A 24641-nucleotide genomic window follows, 5' to 3' on the forward strand; every position below is an offset into this window, starting at 1 on the left:
GGTCTCATGATTTTATCATTTTTGTTATTGTGTTCATTTAACGTTGATGTTACAGATAAAGGTAGTATCTGACAATAACTGCCCTTCAATGATAATAGTTGATTATTTTAATCAGCTATTTGCCTATAAAAAATTAGGCCTATAAAACTGGCTTTAACACTTTGGTAAGATCTGAGGGAAACCCTTCAATCCTTATCCCCTCCCCCGAGAAAATTTTCCTTTCCCCTCCCTGCCCAACGTAGCTATTAAGCAAAATATAATTGCCCCTAATCACATGTTAAAAAAATGATTGCCATCGAATGGCATTTTGGTCCTCTGGATTGCCCTATTAAACTTCCCATGGAAAACAGTTTAGAGAGCAGTTTTGGCAATTATCTCAGAAGTGCGATTTTTAGACACGACCAAGAGGTGAGAAAGCGACAATAAATCTCCCGTCTTTTGCTGTTTTGACGAATCCTCTCCCCCTCCACCCCCCAAATAAATTCTGAAATATGTTCCTTTGAAGGATAATAATAAATAAAGACGCTTGCAAGGCTGTATAGAGGAGGGGAGGCACAGGGTTTGCCCCCCTGAATTTTTTCCCCGACATAAAAAGTAATAAAATCAAACATAAAAAAATTCTTGATGCGTTTTGTAAGTCTTTACTGTGCCCCCCCCCAAAAAAAAAAAAAATTCTGGATATGCGCTTGGATGCTTGTCATTGATTCTAACATTAACACTAGAAAGAAAATAACCAAAAAATTTCTTTTAATTTTAAACAACAAATCGTCCACTTACAAACACTCACATAGAAAAGTACAAACATACATTCTTGCACCTTTTGACTCCACTCACAATCAACTAAATGTTTGACACATACAGAGTAATCAATTGTAAAAAAAATTCCTTAGAAAACAATTTTAGCATATTTAAAAAAGATCAACAAAAAAAACAAAGCAATACACCAAATACAAACATAAAGCACAATTCCCAAAAGTCAACACCTTTTTCCCATCTTATTTATTTTGTTTTCAGGGAGGGGGCTGTATTCTGCTAAATAATATTAGCATCCATAGGAGATAGCTAGTAATATGGAAACAATAAAAAATGTAATATGTCAAGGCCACTTTACTCCATAAGTGGGTTACAAAGAATTATGGACATTATGCAGAGGGAAATTTAGTCTGTGTATCTACACAAAAACCTATATTTACGAATTTAAAACTGGGGATCAAGAAGAACTGTCTAGAACCAGAAAGAATAAATTTCAAAAAATAACAATGCATAATGATATAATAATAATAATAAAAAAAAACGAAAATAAAGAATTAAAACAATAATAGAATACTAATATTAAAATAATGAATAAAAAGAATAATAGAAATGATAATAATAAAATGATAAATAAAAAAATTAAATAATGAAGAAAATAAATAACAAAAAAAGAATAAATTTCAGGTAATTTATTCCTTCCTTCTAGTCTCTGTTTATGAGGTGAGAGAAGAGGATCTTTTACATAGTGCCATTTATTTTAAGTTGACAACACACAATCTCTAGCAATCAAAATATAGCTTCTACTTTTGATTTCATTTAAAACAATATGAAAACCGATTAATAAGTTGTAAGCATTGATGCCATGTTCGTCGAATCTCCATTGAATATTTTTTTTCGTAAAATAAATGCTGTCTTGGTGACTATTTGTCAACAACTCTTTCAACCAACGTTTTCAATTTTTCTATTCAGGTGTTTTCCTCTTTGATTAAAGTGCTAATTTGGTATTTATGCTTGCAAAAGACAATGCAAATATCCATTTTATTTTACCAAATATTGATGTGGTAAAAAATAAAGATCGTGCACGTAGGAACAATAATACGCATCGGCGAATTATTTTTCAAGGTGAATTTTTAGTTTGGAAAAAGAAAAAGTAAAATGTCCCTTTGACGCGTCATTTTCAGGAGACAAAAAGTGTTTATATTAACGGTATCACAGCAAAAGGCTTTAAACTATGAAAATGAAAATTTACCCCCCAGGTAAATAGTACCCGAGGGAGACGAGGATAAAGGAAATCCTAGCTACAGCCCTGCCACCTATCTTTGTTTAGTTTTATTAGTATATGCTTAATTACGCTCGATGCCTGAAAAACAGCATGAGTAACCGGAGAGCTAATTAATTGTTTTTTTCTCACAAATAAGACCTTTTGAAACTAGTTTTGCAACTTAGTCTGTGTAGATGGCAGATGTTTATCAGATCCCCTTCAATATATGCCTAAAAAAAACCAAATTCTACATTTTTTTTTTTCGCGGAACTTATCCTTGTGGACGGAAACATACAACAGCTTCGAAATACTCCGTTCTTTCCTTCGCAAAAACAATACTAGCTAAATCTGGGACAACATTCTCGCGGACTTTTCAAAATTAGGACAGATTTTGCAACTATTCTATTGGTAACGTTTAACAATTTTCATTGCAGAAATACATTAGATCCTTCTCCCGATACCGAAGTTGATATGAAATACCCTATGCGACAAAATTCTGACTACACCTCTGCAAACAGACTTAGGAGATACTCCCCCTCCCCTGTCGTCCACATTTTCGTTTGCTATGAGAGTTGAGCACGAGAGAAGATTCCTGGTTGCTTTGGTGCTACTTTTTTTTTAACAAATAGTGTGCTTAAAACGAGTTTTGTAACAAATTACTATATTCCTCCATTAAAGAAAAATCAGCCAGCAGAGATATAATTACTATCCCATTTCCTATACCTAAGGCAAAAAGCATTAAAAAAAAACAGGAAAGCGGTCCGAACCCCAAGATTCGACAAAACATACACACAGAAATTTGTTTTAATTCCTGAGAAGCATGCCCAACTTTGAGTCTAGCCCTTCCCCCTCCTTCTTAATTAGTCCTAAGTACATAAACACTCACTACTAGAATATTTTTAGCATTACATAACAAGAATCTTAAATGAAATAATATCTAAAAAAACTAACAACATTTAGAGGCATTGTTCCCCAGTCCAAAATAACACATATAATCAAAACTTAGAAACCAAAGAAAAATAAACAACACGAAATCAAAACTTCTATTTTCACTAAGGAACTAAGCTTCAAAATTGCCAAAGAAGAGTTTTAACTTTTTAAGGATTTTTCAACGATCTTTTTGTTAAAAATTTGAGGTTTCGGAAGAATGTATCAAATAACCAAATTGCTTTCGAAGATGCTTTATTAAACAATTATTTCATTACAGGGTGAGCGATCCCCACTATCAATGCTTAAAAAAATAAAGTACAAAAATTGCCTATATAAAAAACTGAGGTGGTTTCAGTCACAGCTTAACCACTTAACCCCCTCCCCCTTTGGTCCAGCTAAATGGCATTCCTTGTTCCTAGCATAATTTTTAACGGTACTCAAAACTACTACTAACAACTCACCGCAGCACCAAGCCGCCTGAGACCAATACAGCTACGCACGCTCATCCTCCATCCCAATCTATTCAAAGCTTCCCTCTTTACACCCTCCCAGGAAGTACCCATTTCCTTCAAATCTTTATTTATGACATCCTCCCACCCAAACTGGGCGATAAGTTTGCTACTTGTCCCTGTAAAAAACACCCAGCAACTGAAACGTCGATTCGACGCCCTATGCGCCAGCAATGGCTCTGGAGGATCTTTATCCTTTTATTATCCCACCCAAACTACGGACGACCTTGCTTTAGGTTTAGCCCTAGACGGTTAACCGATCAGTACAATCTTCGGCAATCTGTCATTCTAGCCATCTCAACCTTTCTCCCATTATAGCCCTAGAAAGCGGGATAGTATTCAAAACTGTTAAAGAAAATACTATATAATTTTGAGTCTAGCCTTTGACAGCGCCCCAGCCCACCACATAGAGTGAATACATTCTAGGGCAAGCAGAATATCTGTGGCGTCTCAAATTATTGCAGATCTTAGGAAATATATTATCCAATCTATATTTTTATAAAAAAAAAAAAACTTAAGAAGGGACACTTTTGGATTAGTTACTTGTTTCTCCCTTTCTTCACTATTATCAGTGATCGCCAAGATTTTTTTTTTGTTTGAAATTTCACACCATACGACAATCAATGAGAGAAGAGTTAATTTTCCATTAAAGTTTTGTATCTAAAGAGATTTTTTTTCTCATGGGGAATGAAAAATTTTGGTTTATTGAAACTGATTTTTTATTATTTCATTTCATTACTACAGCGTTATTATCAATTTTTTTTCAAGTTTAAGCTATAAGCAGCGACGATGGCGTCCTCACAAGGAAATGTTTATAAGGATTGCTGGGAGTATATATTATTTGAAGGGTTATAACCATTTGGACCAGAATCATTCAGAAGCCCAGCCCCTTTTTATTGATTGTTGGCACTTTATTGTCTTTATCGATTAACTAATTGACCGAATTTCTATAGCCAGTGGGGATGGCTGTAAAAAGGGGAGGTGGACTAATAAGAATTAGTCCACATGGTGGCACTAAAATAGAATATGGTCAATTCAAATAAACGTATATTCACATATGGTATTTTAGAATATACGGCCAAAATAAAAAAATGGATAACTCCACTTACATTCTGCTTGCCCCGAACCGCTTAACAAATAATAAGGATTATCGTTCCCATTTTTAGAAAAGACAGCTTTTAAAGTTCTCATTGTTTAAAGTTTTCATTGAAAATTTCCGATTCCAGTAGTACACAGCCTAGGATTTTCTTCTAAAGTGCAAGTTAAAAAAATTTGTTAAACACTAAAGTACAAATATCATTGAATTTGGTCAATTCATGGATAAAGGTATATGCACAGTTAGTGTTTGGACTATCCAGCCATATTATAAGAATACATAATTTCACCTATAACCTGCTTGTCCTAGACAATGAGGTGTATTACAAATTATAAGAATTGCCCTTAACATTTTAGAGGAACCCCTTTCGACTGGCTCATTGAAATTTTCCTATCTCAGCAGTACAGAGATTGAGATTTCTTCTTTTTCTTTTTAAAGTGTAGGTTAAGCTTATCCGATTAAAATAAATTTGTCTCATAATCACGACCTGTTCTTATTTACAATCTGTAACTACAGCCTACATTAGCATGCTATTTTATAACTATAGCCCACAATATATATATATATATATATCCGTATATAAAAATAATTATTTACCGTAACGACTCAAGTAATTATTAGATTAGTCGCTGGCTACGTTTCTTCATTATCATAAACTATTTTTCAAATCTTAACAACAAAACTTTAAATTTCAAAATTTTACTATATGTGATTATTCGAAGGGTGAGTTCCAGAACCCAATTATCATAAATTTTTTCTATTACTGCCTTCATCCTCAAATGACTAACCCTATTAGCTCAGAACTAAGCAAAGGAGTTCAAATTTTAGATCTTTCCTTACTTATTATAATACACAAAATTCACTAAATTTATTGACTGTCTGGTGTTTCGGAACACAAATAATAATAAATGATTAATTACCATTGATGACAATTGACCTCTGGAACGCACCCGTAATTACCAATTCTTCTTTTGATAAACAGCACCAGGAATCCCAAATAGACTCTTCAGCTTCTAGCAGGTTTCCCCCGGATTTCTCATCTAAAGCTTCCATTACCAATACAATCTTGACACAGGACAAAAAGCACAAACTACTGTTATTAGCAATGATGATACATAACTTCTATCATTTTAACAAGAAAATATTGTGTAAGAGTTTTATCAATTAGTTTAATGTTCGCCTCAAAGCTCTTATCACAGTTATACTGATGAAAAATAATCGATTTAGCATAGAAATACTCGTATATCGCCTTTTAGACAGCATTTTAGATAATTTGTAATTAAACTTTAGACGTTTTAAAGTTTAGAAATATTAAACGCCAAAATATCCTCGACGTTCAAGTCTTTTTCGGCTAAATATCTATAATTTGCTCAAAGAAAACTCACAAATAAAGTGATTCATTCTTAACGTAAAAAAAAACTAGGGTAATTCTTTAAGTTAAATGAGCTCCTAAAATTTGAGAAGGTCAAACTCCCCTGTCCTTGAACACGAGAGCACTAAATTTCACTTGCAAGAGAAAAAAAAATCATAACTTAAACGCTTAAGACACTAATGACCGAAGTTACCCCATTCTTCATCTCTTCCAGTCGAATAGAATCCAAAGTTCTTCTGTGTTGGTTCCTGTGTGGGGTAACTCTTATCAATAGATTGAGAGGAGGAGGTAACAGGTGCCTCCCCCTTAAAGGCAGTGAAGCTTGACTTAGTCGACCGGTAGCTATTGTATCCATTATTATTTCCACCGGAAGGTTCTCTAAAAAAGTAAACGAAAAACATCTACAATCAGACTTTTCGTTAACATTACTGCAATTCTTCTTTCGATAAAAAAAAATATAAAGTAAATACAAACTCATTCAATAATTCGAACTAGAATATTAGGATAGTTGTAATCAAGTCGAAATTTTCATAATAAGAAAAAAAATATCAATTTTCAGTCAAACAGCACATTTTCATCCTTTTAGTTCCTTTTTCTATTATTACTATGTCCAGCCAGCATGGTATCAAAATGTATTGATTATTCTAGGAATTTTCATTCAGAGTACTAAAAAACTCTTGGTAGTATGAGTCCACGCCTGGAGAACTTCTCAACTATTTTCAATGCATTAATCATAATAGAGACCAAGAAAGGACAGTAGTATAGGACCTTGACAGTACAACCGTTAGCCGTCACTAAGGTTATCATGCCCTGTTTATTTTTCTAAGTGGGCCTAGATCATCAGGGCTGCTATAGCTCACTTCAACGTCGAAATAAGTTAGTTGAATATTTAAATTGTGATTTTTTTTGCTATGATTACAGAGAAAAATGACAAGAGACAAGAGAAAAATGTACGCTAAAATATTATATTAGAGAAGAAGAGAAAAAACTCTGTTCAGAAGAACCAAAAAAAAAAAAAAACAACTGACATGCAAAACACTGGGAGTATTCAGTTGGCACGAGTGACAACAAGCAAACCCATAAAATCATATTAATAAATTACATTAACTTAAACTCACGTTACCCGTTACCCAAAGATAAATCAACAATTTTATCGGACCTGTTGCAAAAACAATTGGAATCTTTTCTTCCTTTAATTCACAAATTTCATAATAGGATACTGCGTAAAGACATTTAGCATGTTTATAGTCCACGTTGAAAGTGATGATTCTTATTTTTCCCCCGAATATGTAAGAAAAAAGGCGCTAGAGGAATACTATGGGAAAAACTAGAGAAAAAAACACGCTCATCCCCCCCTAAAATATACAATACGAATAGGGTTCCAAGTCTTTGACAGGGTTTCAGGTGACAGATTAGCCTGTTCGAGATACAGGCGATCGAGGATCAGACAAGTGAATTCGGCATACAACAGGATAAAATAAGTCTCTAGCCTGGAATTGATGACCACAGTTCTACTCCTAGGCTGACGAGCCTTTATGAGAAGGAGAAGAGGGTCAAATTCCAAAAAGATCTTAAGAAAAGTCCTAATTCAACCCCATCAAAAAATTAAAGTTTTAATTTAAGATGGCAAAGGGTCGACATACCTGTTTTTGAGGTTCTGGGAGTGTTGATCTTGAGAAGGACGATTCGGAGGCTGCTGCTCCTGTTTGACAAAACCAGAATCAAAATTGCTACTCCCCCCAAATTTATGACCAAAACCAATAGTTGGCCTTCCAAATGCATTTTTCTGTTGGCCATATTCAGGCGGTTGTCCAAAAGTATGATTGCCCTGTCTACTAGACCCATACCCCGGAGGTCCAAACATTTGCCTCCCCTCTAGAGGCTGATTCTCTCGATATCCTGGTGCTGAAACAGCTGGTCCCGATTGCTGATACCCCTGATACTTGAATTGGTTAGAGTCACGTGACATAGCACCAGCGTATGCAGAGGCCCTAATTTCGCTGGCAGTTTTCATTGGCTGAGCAGCAGGACGTGCAAATTCTTGTGGATAACGTCCATTATAACCACTTTTATAATCACTGTTACGAGATTCACTATTAATATATCTTTTTTTAAAGCTATAGGCTTGTTCAGATTTTGATTGAGTGGGTGTATTGAAAAATGCTTCACTAAACACAGGCATAGAAACTGTTGGTAACGAGCTTTCTCGTTTCGATTCGGAGTCTCGCTTATTCACATCCGAACGAGAGGTAGAGTGATGAGGTGAGGAAAAACGACTACTCTTCTGAGGGGAATTATATGGACCAAAACCGTCTGGATAATGTCTAGTAATATGTGGACTTGCATCAGGTCGAGGTGGCGTATCTTCATTATTTTTACGACGTTTATCAATTTCAGATGAAGCAACACTAATCAGTTTTTCAAACGTATTATTTATCTTCAAGTCAATCCGCTGAGACAAATCTCCTAAAAATACAAAATTCAAGTTCAAAATTTAGTCAACTATTTAAAAATTCCCGCCAAATATCTGGAAAATCAGTTTGTTAGCTTAAAAATTTACCATTCAATTATAATTACAAGAGCTTAGTAAGACTACAAGCATTAATCATCATCATTTGGGGAAATGATTAAATCATCATTTCCCCAGCCGTCACAACCAATTACATATTTTGAGCTTTAGATCATGTAACTAAAAACAATTAAAAAAACAACTTGGGAAGTTCAACTTTACTTCATCGACTTCAACCATAATTGCAGAGCAGAATACGATTTAACATGAAAATAAGTCCATTGCGAAAGATGAAGATCGGAGCAAACCCGATCAAAAGCTTCAGCCGTATTTGAAAAAAGAAATTCAAACATAGATGGAAGCGAGGCTCGTCCGTTACAACTTATTTAATTTAATGTAAATTATTAACAAAATCTTAACAGAAACAGATCCTCTCCAAATGCGGAAGCCAATGCATCAGAAACTATAGAACTCGAAAAGCGCGAATTGTTAAGGTTCATCCTGTATTCATTTTTAAAGGAGAGGCAAACACAAAAGTAGATACACTACGCCTTCCTAGAGTTAATTGCTCGTCAGGCCTCACGTGGGTCGAACACTTGATCAAACCGAAATCCTCCTGGTTATGGAAGCTAGGAGTCATTTTAAGACGCAAAAACCTCCTTCCTGAAGAATACATTTTGACACTATTCATGTCATGCATTATCCCAGGTCATAGAATATGAATGTCCTCTCTTTACTGGTGCTTCATCTAGCCAAACCTGTCATCTTCAATGTATCTGCAATTGAGCGGTTCGCGCAGCAACTTCTAGCACCAGTGCTACCAAAGCCCCGCAGGTGATTGCTTCCGCGTGGCGTCTATGTTAGTGCTTTATAAATACATGCATTACCCTCCATCAAGAGTTGTTACAGATCATCCCGGACAGAGCAAAACCTTTTCAATTAACTCACCAAAGTACAGCTCGTCAGGATTACCTTGCACAGGGCAGATACTGCTAAAAAAAAAAATGAAAATAAGTTTCGCCTGCCGGCCCATCACGTGATATGGCCTCCCAGTGGAAGTATTCTCGAAAATTTATTTTATCGTGGCGTTCAAGGGAGGGCCCCAAATATAAAAAGTGAGGTAATTACCAGGACAAGCAGATAACCACTATTTGTGATGAAGCCGTGAAGCCTGTAATAAAGAAAAAGAAAACAGAATGGGCAAACTCAACCTTCAAATGCCAATATCAACCTATCTATCCCGGTAGAGTTGCCCAAGGATAACTTTGAATCGTAATTTTTTTCTGAAAATTCTCTACTCAAGTAGAAACTGCCGAAACCGGGTCTATCGGTCAAATTAACGGATCAAGCACTGATTTGGGGATTGCGGTGGTAGCTCATGCAAATGCGTCGAATGTTTAAAATAAACTATCCCATTCGAATGACTAAGGTGTTTTAAAAGAGCTAGGGAAGCAATAAAAAAAAAAAAAAAAAAAAAAAAAAAAAAAAAAAAAAAAAAAAAAAAAAAAAAAAAAAACACAGATTATTCGTTTAACAAAGATACAAATAATTTGGATACTGATAAAACTGATAATAGTATTTTTTTTATTTTTTCAAATGAACCTCTTGCCAAAAATTGTAATTCTATCAGGAAAATCATTATATTATAGTTTTCATAGCTATTGTAACTACCCTAAGACAATTCCTATCGAAAACATTTAATATTTATTCCTCAGCCTTTCGAAGCGCCCACGTTTCAGATCTATATTTGATTGCTGCTATGACCATGTCTTCTGGTATTCTAATCTTAGTTCGCAGGGTTATTTTCCTCTCTGCAAACTATCTTCCTTATCTAACCTCGCAAACTCACAGATTTAGTTTAGGCTTCATGATTATTCAATTAATTTTTGTTCCACAATTTATTCATTCAACAAGACCAATTAGGGTCTTGTTACAACTTATACCTGTGGGATACACTTGACGATTGGGCTCAAACTTCTTAATTAAAAAAAAAAGGCATTGTCACTCAGTCTCATTCCAAAAATTGATCAAAACGACTCTTCTGGAAAACGTCAAGTATAATCTCGCCTTTCTTCGGCGACTCGACATTCACTGTACCATAAAACTTATGAAAATAAAAAACAAAAAAAGGACTACCTTTTTCTCCGCCCTCCGACTTTGTAGAAACAGAAGAAGCTCCCGATCGACTTTTTGGATCGAGGAATCCATCATGAAGAGTAGCAGCTAATCCTTCCACTGTGGAAATATTTCTAGTTAAAACTTGGGAAAAGTCTTCTGGCTTGGACGGTTGAATTGGCTCATTGACGGAACCTTCGTTACTGTTTGGCCTAAAAAGATAAGTATCAATGAATGAATAATTTATTCAGTGACGGAACCCATTCAGAATATTTCACAATTTATCCAACAAAATATGAGTAAAAAGTATGAGAAAACCGAGGAAAATATCAAATAACATAAGGGGAACAAAAAATTTAAACGTGAACAAGAAGAAAAAAGAATTAATTAAAAAATATCCAGGTTCTTTGTTTAATTCATATATACTAAAACCATACACCTAGCATATTTTAATATACCAAATAATATTAATGTTAAATATATAGGGACCCGAAAACTCTTGAAATTTAATTTTCATTTATTTCTTTCATTTTTGTATGGCTTACACTCAAAAAGTTAATGATACAAGGTTTCTTTATCACCAAATTTTCATAGTCTCTTAACTTTCATAACTGTAAATGAAACTGAAGTCAATTTAAAATGAAAAATGGCGATTTGGGCTAGGTTATCAATTTTCACTCAAAATTTTCCCAACTTTGTTTTTCCCAAACAAGGTATTTTTAGCCCAAGAAAGCCTCATTGGACAGATAATACAACTTTTTTCTCTAGATGTTTTTTGGAATTTTTCTATTCAGTTTAAGAGACCATCCATTTCCCCCCTCCTCTCCTCCAAAAATAATCGCTAAGTGAAAACCATGGATAATAGATAGGATGTGATTACTTTCTTGAATTTAGCACAGTATTTCTTTCGTTTTATTTCGGAGAGGGGGAGAAACTGTAAAATCGTTCCTTTCCTTTAAATTCCTATGTCAAAGTTTTACAAAAAATTGCACAAAAATGGTTGAGAATGGAAAAACTACGATATCAATTTGGAATCAAACATTAACGCTGTACTACAAAAATTCTGAAGTTATAATTTAGTTTAAAGTTACAATTTTGATAATTGATAATTGAAGTTGATAATTCTGAAGTTATGAACGTTGTATACAACTTAAAGAACGTTGTATACAACTCAAATCATCATTCTGGTGCTCTACAAGGAGAAATCCTTAGACTGCTCCTAGCCACAATTTAAGGTAATTTATGGTAAGTTATTATAATCTAAGTCTTATCTATAAGACATAAAAAAGTTAAACTGATTTAAAATCTACAAGACGATACATCACTCGTCTAGATAACCATCATTTTAGATAAATACCATCTTTTCAGACAGTCAGTCTATATGAAATTCCCAAGATGATTCGTCCTGTTTCTCTTGATATATCCTATAAAGAATTCTAGTTCCCCTGGAGGCAATTATTCAAAAATTTAAGTAAATTTATTACATCTAAAAGAACAATATTTTGCATACAATGCTGGATAAGCAAAATACCTTGCTCCTTTGATAAATTTTATGTGGGAAGGACACATCAAAATTTAGAAAATCGATTATATTATCATAATAATGCAATAGGTGGTTCTTATAAATATAATAAAGAACTAAAACGTTTGAATCAGCATTAGCATAGATAGCAGAGCACTTTTTTTACGTTCTGCACCATAGTGTATTTTTTGATCAAACGAAAAATTTCCAAGAAATGTTAGAAATTCAAAAAAAAATATCTATGGGATATTAGTGTCAACAGAGATGAAGAGGAATATAGATTAAATCCAATTTAAGAGAACTTTATTAGAGGACAGGTCGAAATTTCAAATAACTAAAACATTAACATTTTGCATAAATGTCCCTGAACAAGTGTCAACACTATAAGCAAAAGTCAGGATGAGATCAATACTGGAGAGGGTTAACATACCCCATCTAAATTAACAAATGAAAAAAAAATAATATAAAATAAATAAGTTTTCTGAACCAGTGTCCACTTATAAATCTTAGATTTCCTTTATGCATGATTAACCTGTTTCAGCTGTATTTAATTATAAACGTTTGAACCTAGGGTATATGTAAAATTAAAAAAAAATATAGTATTTAATTTTTTCTAGATTTCGTTAGCAAAGGCAAACTGTACCAGAGGCAATCTATCTTGTCATTCTGTTGTGCATGTTTGTGCTATTTGCATGGTGATATTAGAAGTTATTAAGATATTTCGAATTGCAACTGTACTTGAGACAACCTAATTTATCAGTCTGTTGAGCGTCTTTGTGCAATTCCTTTTCTTTTGTATATTTGGTTTAATTTAGCTCATTTCTTTTTCTTTCGTTGATAAAGACTTCCAGACGTGAAGTCAAAGTAGTCGGATTTCTTTATTATTTGAAGTTATTGCTTTTCACTTTGTTTTGTACACTGTTTGTTTAATATATTATACGCGTTTTCACTATATTTTCGTTTGCTAAATTCTGTAATTCAGTTCCAGGTTTTTCCTAATGTTTCTAAAATATTCGTTTAACCAGGCCAAACTGTCAACTTTTATTATCTTCATATCAGATTTCATAACTAGATAAATTTTAAACTAAAAATTACCTTTGGAATATAGCTATAGCATAAATTCGCGATCCAAATAAGTTTTTAATGTTCTTTTTACCAAATAGAAGGCTATGAATTTAAAAATGCTAAAATTGAACCTAAGGACACTCAAGCAAAATAAAATAAGAGTCTCCAAAACTATTAATCTCGAAAGCTATTTTTACAGACTTGCTACAAGTTAGTCTCGAAAGTAATTAATCTCAAAACCTTGGGAGTCCTAAAAACCGCTTTTATAAGCTTTGTTCAAATAAAGATTAAAGCTTTGATACATAAAAAAGGAAGGAAAAACAAAACATTGAACAAAAAGGTTAATTCTGGTGAATGCATTGGTTTCTGTACTTTGGACCTGGCTGACTCGCTGAAAATTTAAGGATAGGGGCCCTTCTATTCTTATCATTGGAATATTTAGAAAAAAGGGTATCAGCTCTCAATCAGACTTTTTTTGGGTCAGAGTAAGCATCCCATTCAGGTCTTATTGATGTCTGGGAACAATCAATTGTTCTTAAAAAGTAGGGGGGAGGAGTTGGGCCCTAAATAAACTGGCTGAAGATCACCGAGGAAGCTTCAGCCGACAGATCGAAGTGGTTTCTGGAAGGAAATCGAAAGTCCATTTGTGCCGCACAGGACAGTTCTTTGTCTGGTTCCCACTGAAAGTAAGTAAGTAGGATAACCCATCGGAAGAAGTAAACAGTGAAAGTATAAATAGAGAAGAGTGAAGGAGGAGTTCGCGCAGAACTCTGTTGGCCTCAAGTGGCTTGTTTCTGTTTTCCAAAGTTTGTATAGTAAGCAAAAACCTTAATAAGCACAACTAGCAGCTTTTACGTTGCTGGCTTTTTTTCTTTTCTTTCTGTTTTGATGTGTTGCTACGCTACGTTTTACATGCATAAGTGCACGTAGTCTTTGAAGTTGAAAACCAAACCTCCATAGATTTTTTTTTCTATTCTGAAATAGTGAATAAATTGCAGTCACATTATTGAGAGGAAATATCAAATTTCAGATCCTAAAATGCCAGAACTTTTTTTTTCTTTTTGATGTGCTGCGACGGAACGTTTTACACTCATATGTTCTTTAATTCTATTTTGAAATGGCAAAAAAGAAGTTTGGACCTGGAAAACTCAAGAAAGGCTTTCCTTTCCAGTATTTTCTAGGGAAAAACTTTCTTTATCTTTCCACACCTCTTGTTTGGGGGCGAATGAAAAAAAAATCACCACTTCAAAAGCTGTTTAAAAAAAAAAAGAAAAAGAAAAAAAATACCTCGAACTAATTATTACCTTGAGATCGGAGAGTAGGTAGCAGTTGGATAAACAAGAGACTGAGATCCTGCCGCCTTAAAGCTATCACTTTGAGAACTATGACCAGCTAATGACTTTTGAATTTCATTATTAACTATGTCACCAACAGTTTGTAAACAGGCTCCACCTTCTAACAGCAAAGTATTTCTCTTCTTCGGCAAGACGTTAGTCTTCTTCTCCTGAGGACGGCGAGTATCTGCACCGATCTCCGATTTAGGGTGAGCATTTTGAAAACACTGAGTGATAATTGAGCTGATACGATCATTTATATCAAATTTAGGAGCTGGTGTATATCTTTCTTCTTCTTCTTTCTTTCTAGCTAATGCTTCTTGTCTCTTCATTTCTTCATGTCGTTTTACTTCTTCTCTTCGTTTCTCTTCCTGCTGTCTCGCTATTTCTTCTTGCTGCCTTGCCAATTCTTCCTGTCTTGCCAATTCATCCCGTCTTAATTTCTCCTGTATTTTCCTTTTTTCTTCCGCATAAGCCAGCTCTTGTTGCAATGTTATAACTTCATCATTTAGTCCTTTTATTTTCTCCTTTAATTCTTTTTTTCTGCTAAATTCAGCAACAAGCTTTAGGAAGGCCTCCTCCTTTTGTTTTCTATCTTCAAGTAACTTCGCTTCTTCAACTGCATTTTTTTTCTGCAGTTCCTCTACTTCTTCGGATAGTTTATCGACTTCTTTAAATACATTTTGTATTTTATCCTTAAGTTTTTGTCCACTTAGGATAATTTTCGTTGACTGATCTTTCAACTCGGAAGGACAACTAATATCCCCAAGTCCTAGCTCCTTGAGTCTCAATTTAAGAAACATCACACTATTCACTTTCAACTTGGCTATTTCCTTCAAAAGCCAAGTGTTTTTCTGTCTTAGCGTATCACCCTTTTTTATTTCATCATCAATTGATTTTTGAATCTCATCTTTAAATTGAGGATCCTTGAATCGCTCTATCATGGCTATAAACTGAACTCGCTGATTTTCAAGGAAGACTTGAAGAGCGTATGAGTACCCATTTTGAGGAGGAGGGGGTACTTCAAAAGCAGGCACAGAATAGATGTCACTAATGACTTGCTCTACAGTCCCAGGAGCAAGGTTACGATCTGTAAGAAAACATAAAAGATCAGAATTAGGTTTTGATAAAATACGATCATACTTTAAAACAAAAAAGAAGTATAATTTTCAATGGAAGCACACACTATTTTTAGGAATAAATTATGGATGCTTTAAACATTGGAATTTCAAACCAATTTTGATCAGTCCGCTTCGAAAGTCGATCATTGCTTGTAAAGAAAAAAATTCCGTATGCTCCCACTTCTAAGGCTAAGTTCTAATGAATTTTCTTAGGTAAATAACAATCAAACGATTTCGTTAGACTACGGATATTTCGAAAATAAGACATTTGGCTGTCTAAGAAGAAATGAATACAGACGTGTTTTTTTTTATTATTTTTTTTTTTTACTTGATCACATTTTTTCTAAGCTTATTTTGATCTATTTATTTTAAACGCCTTTTAGTGGGCAGCAAGAATTAATTTTTATTGGGTGACATATAAGCTGACTGTCAAAACAAAGTGTTACTACTGTCAGAACCTAGGTTGAATCTTGTTTCTTAGTTCGGTTCAAATCCCTTAATTAAAAATTCTCACTGTGTGGTTTTAACAGATAAATGATTGTTCAAACCTTTTGATCAAAACTATTTTGGTTTAAAAAGTAATGACTTGAATATTGTGCTGATTCAATTTCATTTCGATTCAAGAAAGATTTGAAACTTCCGTTTAAACTTTAATCGATCTGAAAACTTTGAATCCAAGTTTACGAAAAAAGTTTAGTACAAAAATTGGGTCAGCACATTCAGATATCATAAACATATTTTGAAGCTTGGTTTGGTTTGAAATCGTCTTTCATATATGGCAAAAATGAAATAAATATTGCAGAAGAAAAATTTCCAAAGACCATGTAAGCTCCCTAAAAATTAAGAGAACAATCGAGAGAGACAACATGCGCAACAAAAATAAGCAAGATTCAAAAAATCTAAATTTAGCTAAACTAGAAAAATACAGAAAATTTTAATTTGAACTTAAAACACAAGAAAAGTAAAATGAATAGCACAAACTTATTTAGAACACAAAAAAGGTTTCAGTTTATACTTATATCTGTAGGCGGTAGGGGGAGTGTAAAAATAAGAAAAAGTTACCCATTAACCAATACAGTTTATAAGAATATAATCCAATTAAAACATCAAAATAGACAACCGAAAAATTATCAAACCAAATTCTGTTAAGACGCGTCTTTCATATGTTCATACATTAGAAACTGTATTTCCCGTGAAACACCATTTTCGACAGTTTATCAGCCACACGGATGTGTATAAAACCTCAACTAGTGAAAAAGTCAAAAAAGAATCCTACTTACCTCAGTAAACAACAAGTAGAACAATAGAGGAATTTTTTACATAAGACAGTGGAATATAACTTTAAATGAATGTTTTTACCCTATATCCAAGGGCCATCCTCAGCAAAACAAATGAAAAAAAAAACGAAGAATATAAAAGAACTCACATTAAAATGCTATCTTTAAAACTAAAATATTTTCTCAAAACAGTCCTAGCAACTCCAGGAGAGTTCAACCAGGACGGCACATCAATCAAAATGAAAAAGACAATTCAATCAAATGGAATAAAAACATTTACAAACAAGCTCTTAAAGCTGATCTTGCCTTTTTGGCAGCCAACCTAGACGGTCTGTCCATAAATGGTTGAGTGGTATTGTTTACTGTTTTTTTTAATATAATTTGCTGAATCATTTTTAATTAAATTTGTATATAAGGCATTAAACGAATATTCTCCCAAATCCCTATTTATAGAAATCTTACTGTCTTTTCTAGAAATTAGAAATATTCTAATTTCAATTGCCTCTCGAACAACCTGTTTCATGCCCAAATCATTGCTAATAAGGGAAGTTTCTACAAAAGCTAGGCTAGGCTAGGCTCTTATGGCTAGGATTATCAACAATATGACTGCTTAAAGCAGAATCAAAAGAAGAATTTGTAGAATTAGAATTTAAAGCTTTAATTATGTCATCTTTGTAATGTTGTAGGCGTTTTTCTAATTTTTTTATTTACTTCATTAAATTTAAACACTAAGCTTCATTTAAAGTTGCATTCCACTGTCTTATATAAAAAATTTCCCAATTGTTCTACTTGTTATTTATGATGGAAAGGCAGCGTGGCCTTCGTCGCTATTTAATTATCTCGGTAAGAAAAAAAAATACTTGGTTCATGATGGTTAAGGTGTATAATTTTTCGTCAAAAAGTGGTGCTGCCCCGTTTTTTTCCAACATAGCGATCTTTTAAGATTTCTCTTTTGATTGTTTGAAAACTATGAAGTTTTAATGGCACTACCACACTCCGTCAGTGTTGCCATGTCAAATCACGAAAATAAATAAGCAAAACGAATCAATTAGATTTGAAAGCCCTTTTCGTCCGTAAAAATTCACAAATTAACCACTCGCTGATTTCGAAAGACAACTATATCTTCAAAGGAAAGCTACAGCTTCTTTAACTTTTGGTGAACTTTCTGGTATCTTAAATTTATTTTTGCTGATTTTTATCTACGTTTCTTGTTCTTAAGATTGTACGCGTTACAATTTAAACACTAACAATTTTAATCAATTTAACAATTATTTATTATATTACAATCATTAATTTAACAATTATTAATTATTTAAACAATTTAATTTTTCCTGTTGAGTCTGGCTATTTAACTTCTATTAATTTCAAAGTAATCAATTCATTTCAGAGTAAAAAAAAAACACATATTTGGGAATGTCTTTGAAAAACAAAACACCCGAAAAATCGTTAAGTTACTTGTTGAGCAATAACCCAAACCTAAAATGCTCATGATACAATAAAACTGAAAACGAATTATTTTTAGTTATATTTTGGAACTTTAAGCCCCTACAGGCAGCCCTCCCTACACCAATATCGTTCATACTTCAATTTTTACCATTTTGATTCATAAGGAATAGGAGTGCAAAAACCTTCAGGAAAAAAGCCATTTTTGAGACAAATGACAGTATGTATTGCTAAGTATCTATATATGATAAACAAATTAAACACTAAAATTAAATTTAACTGAAATATTACCCTTGCTCATGAGACTACTAAGAGTAAAAGAGTTGAGAACATCAAGGCCACCAATAGTTGGCACTTTTCGAATTGGACGGAGAACAGGTTTACGGCCACGGCGTCCTCTTTGACGAGGTTGTGGCATTCGACTCATTGTCCCGTTTAGAGGGTGGTTTGTCGAAGGTGGATAGGCTCTGCCCCTTCTCCGCTTAGAGCCACGTGGTGTGTAGCTATCATCATCTTCATCTTCAGAAAAACTATCTTGCACAAAGCCAGTTCGGTCAATTGCCCAGTCACCTAAGGAAATAGAATATTCATCGAGTTACATCAAACTACTCGATTCCAATTATTAATGGAAATGCATAGATGATGGATAAATTCAGGGACTGGGAAGGGGAACTCGTCTATCAGATTTGAAGACGTCTAAAGACATAGTCATGTTAACTCTTCAGAAACGTAACATGCAAGAGCTATGAAAATGAAAAAGCAATATTTTAAACCCCACTTTTTCAACTTTTCAAGAAACTATGGAAAATGAAAAAGCTTTTTTTTAGAATTACACTTTTTCGACCTTTCCAGAAGCTATGAAAAATGAAAAATCTGTTTTTCCATTTTTTTTACTTATCCAGAAGCTATGAAAATTGAAAAAGCTATTTTTTAGACTCCATTTTTCCAACTTTTCCAGAAGCTATGAAAAATGAAAAAGCAATTTTTCAGACTCCACCTTTTCAACTTTCCCAAAAGCTATGAAAAAGCAATTTTTTAGACTCTATTTTTTTTAACTTTTCCAGAAGCTATGAAAATCGAAAAAGCAAATTTGTAGACTCCTCTTTTTCAACTTTTTCAGAAGCTATGAAAAATGAAAAAGCAAATTTTTAGACTCCTCTTTTCAACTTTTTCAGAAGCTATGAAAAATGAAAAAGAAATTTTTTAGACTCCACTTTTTCAACTTTCCCACAAGCTATGAAAAATTAAAAAGCATTTTTTTAGACTCCATTATTTTTAAAAAGGATTTATGCCAGATTTTGCCTCTCGCTCACTCGGGCTATCTGTCTTGGCCTTTTTTTTACAATTAGCCATGGCTTGATGCCCACAACTACTTGATTTTAATTCAAAATCAGAATCCATTGATTTTGAATTAAAATCAAGTAGTTGCGGGTATCAAGCCATGGCTAATTATATAAAAAGGCCAAGACAGATAATCCGAGTGAGTGAGAGGCTTGGCCAAAAGTGTCTCGACGGCGGTCGTTATTCATATACAATTTCGCCAAAACACTAAAAAATTTCTATATCTGGACGAATTCCAGGTAATTTGTGTTTTCTTTTTTTTTCTAAAGTCACTAAGATGAATTTTAATTTCAATTCACCGAGGACCAATTTAAGCATTCCAAACCTTTTAGCTGTTCCTAATCCTGACAGTTTTGTGAAAGGCGTATTTCTGTTCAAGCTTCATCTGTAATGCAAACTGGTCACTTTTAAGTCGTACCCAAAAGGTTGAACGAACAAAGGCGTTTTATTTATTATATACAGCTTATCCTTCTTTTGTTTTGTTTACGTTACCTATGTTTGCAAACGTTAAGTACGCTTACGTTTTGCATACACACATGTTTATTATATTTATGTATATATGGCCTAACGTGAATGTTTGCAAAAAGAAAAGAAATCGAAAATCACTCATTTTTTTTTAAATCGATTTCCTGTGGCTGTTCTATTTTCCTTCTCCATTCCTTAGGTGGATCTTCAATATGCAAGATTATATTCACCTTTAAATGAACTGAACATTACATCTTGTTAAGAAATTGGTTTTGTGACCTTAGTATTCGCTCGTAAACAGAGATTTCTTTGCGCTTCTATTTCTAAGGTTAAGTTCTGAAGGAAGGCGGTAATACGACTCATATAACTTTAATGAAACCTTTTGGTATCCATGTAACATTGGCATTTTAATGCTAGCGTGCAGTAAGAACAGTGTTTGAACGGACGCCCAACCAGTCCCAACGAGCCATTTTATACACAATATTGAGGGGAAAAAAAAGGTATGTATTCAGGAAGGAAGGATTTGTAGCTTCAAACATTACTGATAGACTTGATACTCCTCAAATATTTGAGGAAGATATTTTCGATGAGAAAGCCCAGCATTGTAGACTTTGAAAGAAAGAAAAAAAGTGTTTTCTTTAAATTGAAGATGTCATTTTTATTTAGGCCTGATGTTCAAACACAAGTTATTTTAAAAGATATTCTTACGATGTTCAAATTTTTTTCTATTATGTGTAGTTACACAAATTTTATGCGAACTTAGCGTGACAATATGACGTGAAATGAAAGTTGAAAGTGTCAATTGGGACAATGTTTTCTTGTGTCTTGTTGTTCAGTTTTAGTACCAGTATTTTATTTTATGTTCTTATTAAGTGTACCTTAGTTTGAGGATGAAAAATCATTTTTTTTTTTTTGTGAAGAAGAAAATCATTTTTTTTTTTTTTTGTGAAGAAGAAAATAATTTTGAAAACCCGGGGGAAAATCTGTTAACTTTGGTGAAAGTAGGCTCTTACGTGTTAGATGCATAATTGAATTCTTAAGTTCTGTCAAATGAATTCTGAGTATTTGCAGTAATTCCTCGAAGTTGACACACTAAAGTAGATCAGTTCCTGTCACATGTTCCGATGTTTATCTCCCTGTTTTACTGAATATAAGCCACCAATTTAGATTACTTGAGTCGGTCCTAATTCTGTTTCTGTCTTCGTCGTATGTACATTTATTGTGTTATCTGTGTAAATTAACCTTTTTATGCTCTACACATAAACTTTATGAAAGATAGAGACGCTAAACATTCTCTACCGGTCGAACCCCATATTGTAGGCCAACACTACCATAAGACTCTAAAGAAGAGAGCACAGAGAAAGTCACTCTTTGCAGAGAAGTGGACACTTTACAGCATATTGTAACCACTTCCGCTCTGGACAGTACAACCGAGATGATGTAATATGACCAATTTATGCCATATGCTGAACCAGCCCATCCTACTCACCTATGGGGCCGAAATTTGCGTCACTATAAAAGGGAAGAAAACACTCTTGATGAATATTAAATAAAAAAAACTAGTTTTTTTAACTGAAAGTAAGGAGCGACATTAAAACTTAAAACGAACAGAAATTACTCCGTATATGAAATGGGTTTCCCCCTCCGCATTCCCTCGCTCTTTACGCTAAAGTTTTTGATTGTTTTAAAAATTTGAATTGTGGCAAAGAGTCAAACTTTAGCGTAAAGAGCGAGGGATTGCGGAGGGGAAAACCCATTTCATATACGGAGTAATTTCTGTTCGTTTCAAGTTTTAATGGCGCTCCTTACTTTCAGTTAAAAAAACTAGTTTTTTTTTGTTTAATTTCTGAACGTTTTTGAATTAATGCATGTTTGATTTTGGCTCTCTGCACATAAATTATTAAAATGAAATTTGCATACTAATTCTTTTTTTGGCTAAATGGCTTTCTCTTAATTTTGATCAGACGATTTTGAGAAATAAGGGGTGGGGAAGAAGGCGTAGTTGCCCTCCAATTTTTCCGTTACTTTAAAAGGTAACTAGAACTTTTAATTTTTAACGAACGATTTTATTAGTAAAAAATATACGTAACTTAAGAATTAACTTACGTAACAAACTTTTATACTCTTATATTTTTATTATGTATATGAGGGGGTTTGTCCCCTCGTTAATACCTCACTCTTTATACTAAATCTAAAGTTTTGTCCCAATTCTTTAAGAATGACCACTGAATCAGAAAGCCCGTAGAATAAGTAGTTGAAATTACTAAAAATACTTTAGCATAAAGAGTGATGTATTTATCTCCTCCTAAATACCTCGCTCTTTATGCTAAAGTATTTTTAGAACCTCTCATATGCGTAGTAATCTCTGTTCGTTTTCATTTTTACTGCTACTCCTTACTTTCAATTGAAAAAACTTTTTCATGTTTATTTTTTCATTGTTTTTTTTTTAGTAATGCTAGAAAATCCTTTGCCCTTTTCATTCAGTTTCCCTTCCCCCATGACAATTTCCTCCAAGGAAAGATCCTCCCACATAGCCCCCTCCCCTCAACCCAACCCCCCAAACCAAAAGAATCCCACTGAAAACGTCTGTACGCTTCCCATTAACCATTACTGTATGTAAACACTGGTCAAAGTTTGTAACTTGGAGCCCCTCCCCCAGGGACTGTGGGGGAGTAATTCATCCCCAAAGACATAGTTACTATGGTTTTCAACTATGCGGAACAGAACGGCTATCTCGAAATTTTGATCCGTTGACTTTGGGAAAAAAAATGAGCGTGGGACAACACGGAGGGCCTAGGTGCCCTCCAATTTTTTTGGTCACTTAAAAAGGGCACTAGAACTTTTTATTTCCATTAGAACGAGCCCTCTTGCGACATTCTAGGACCACTTGGTCGATACGGTGACCCCTGGGGAAAAAAAACAAAAAAAAACAAAAAAAAACAAATAAACACGCACCCGTGATCTGTCTTCTGGCAAAAAATATGAAATTCCACATTTTTGTAGAGAGGAGCTTGAAATTTTTGCTGTGGGATTCTCTGATACGCTGAATGCGATGGTGTGATTTTCGTTAAGATTCTGTGACTTTTAGGGGGTGTTTTCCCTATTTTCCAAAATAAGGTAAATTTTCTCAGGTTCGTAACCTTTGGTGACAAAGACTAAATTTGATGAAACTTGTACATTTAAAATCACCATGAAAATCCGATTCTTTGATGTATCTTTTAGCATCAAAATTCCGATTTTTAGAGTTTCGTTTACTATTGAGCCGAGTCGCTCCTTACTACAGTTCGTTACCACGAACTGTTTGATTCAAAATCAGCATAAAAAGTTTTACAGAGAGCCTAAAGATACTTTCCCGAAAACCGTGTTTCCCAATTATATAAACGACCATGAATAATTATTATTAGCTTCTGGAACTCTACTTCCAATAATTTATTAAGTAACAGCATCTATATTCTGTCAACCCTTTAGAGTAATGAACATAAGCAAGACCCAGGTTTAATTCATAGCCCTGGTTTCAAATTCAACCGCCAAACTCAAGCTGAATGTTTACGCCCGTGGTTAATCTTGGTTCATACTAAGCATCGGCACTGTTTCTGTTTTTGAGAAAAACAGAAACAGAAAAAACAGTTAGAAAAAAAACAGAACAGAAACAGAAACAGGTCAAACAAAAACAGATGACCTGTTTCTGTAATCTATTCTGTTTTTCGAAAAAACAGAAAACAGCTGTTTTTTAAAAAAAAAACAGCTGTTTTAACAGCTGTTTTTCCTGTTTTTTCCTTACTTCTTCTATTTCTAATAGGAAAGAAAACATCTTCTTGTTAAATCCTTGTAGTCACATACAAAAGATGAGCAACTTCGTGTAATTCAACACACTAGCGTATTATTAGGGGGGGGGCGAAATTTGTCATAAAATGGGTCCAATCGGGTGATACCAACGCTATATTCCTTTCAAGCTTAAATGTCATTTATAATTGACAATTTACCCTAGTTGCTCTTAGACCGTTGCTTTAGCGGTAAACCATTGCTCAAAGCATATACCAACACTATATTCAACGCTTAAAGCACGAATGCTTTCAAGCCGAGGCTACTTAGACCGCTGCTTGCTAATATATACCAGACAGACACAGAGTCATCCCATCTAGCTTATGTCCACCGCTTAAGTTAGAGGCTATTTAAACCGTCGCTATAGCGGTAACCCATTGCTCTAAGCAAATACCAACGCTCTTTAACGCTCTATGGTTAGACCATTGCTCAAGTGGTAATAACCCTCCGCTACACACATACCAAGGTGTCTAGGTTCACCGCTTAAAGTACGGATGCCTTCAAGCCGTGGCTTGTTGGACCGCTGTTCTAGCGGTAACCCATTGCTCTAAGTAAATACCAACGCTATATTCCTCTTTTATATGGGATTTCATTGAGCCCATGTTTGCCGCTTAAAGCACGAATCCTTAAAGCCGTCAATGGTTAGACCGTTGCTCAAGCGGTAATAGCCATCCGCTACACATATACCAACAGTAGAGACATTGTC

The 24641-nt window shown here is 34.1% G+C and overlaps 1 protein-coding gene across 6 annotated transcripts in view; it reads right to left on the reverse strand.

Annotated features, from left to right (window-relative positions):
- The window catches only part of LOC136034883 (histone-lysine N-methyltransferase, H3 lysine-79 specific-like), an 80971-nt gene that overhangs the window by 19458 nt on the left and 36872 nt on the right, over positions 1-24641 (reverse strand). For 3 of the 6 annotated variants that reach the window (XR_010619266.1, XR_010619267.1, XR_010619268.1), the window contains exons 6-10: positions 18599-18877; positions 14437-15556; positions 10567-10757; positions 7565-8387; positions 5470-6299 (exon numbers count right to left, since the gene is read on the reverse strand). Coding sequence is in view for 3 of the 6 variants with exons in the window: in XM_065716371.1 (XP_065572443.1) it covers positions 6098-6299; positions 7565-8387; positions 10567-10757; positions 14437-15556; positions 18599-18877 (2615 nt within the window). In the remaining 3 variants the exon portion in view is untranslated. Of the gene's footprint in view, positions 1-730; positions 6300-7564; positions 8388-10566; positions 10758-14436; positions 15557-18598; positions 18878-24641 lie in introns of those variants that run through there. The other 3 variants (XM_065716371.1, XM_065716370.1, XM_065716372.1) reach the window with 2 other exon arrangements.

The sequence above is a fragment of the Artemia franciscana genome, chromosome 13 (assembly GCF_032884065.1).
Source record: "Artemia franciscana chromosome 13, ASM3288406v1, whole genome shotgun sequence".
NCBI lineage: Eukaryota > Metazoa > Arthropoda > Branchiopoda > Anostraca > Artemiidae > Artemia > Artemia franciscana.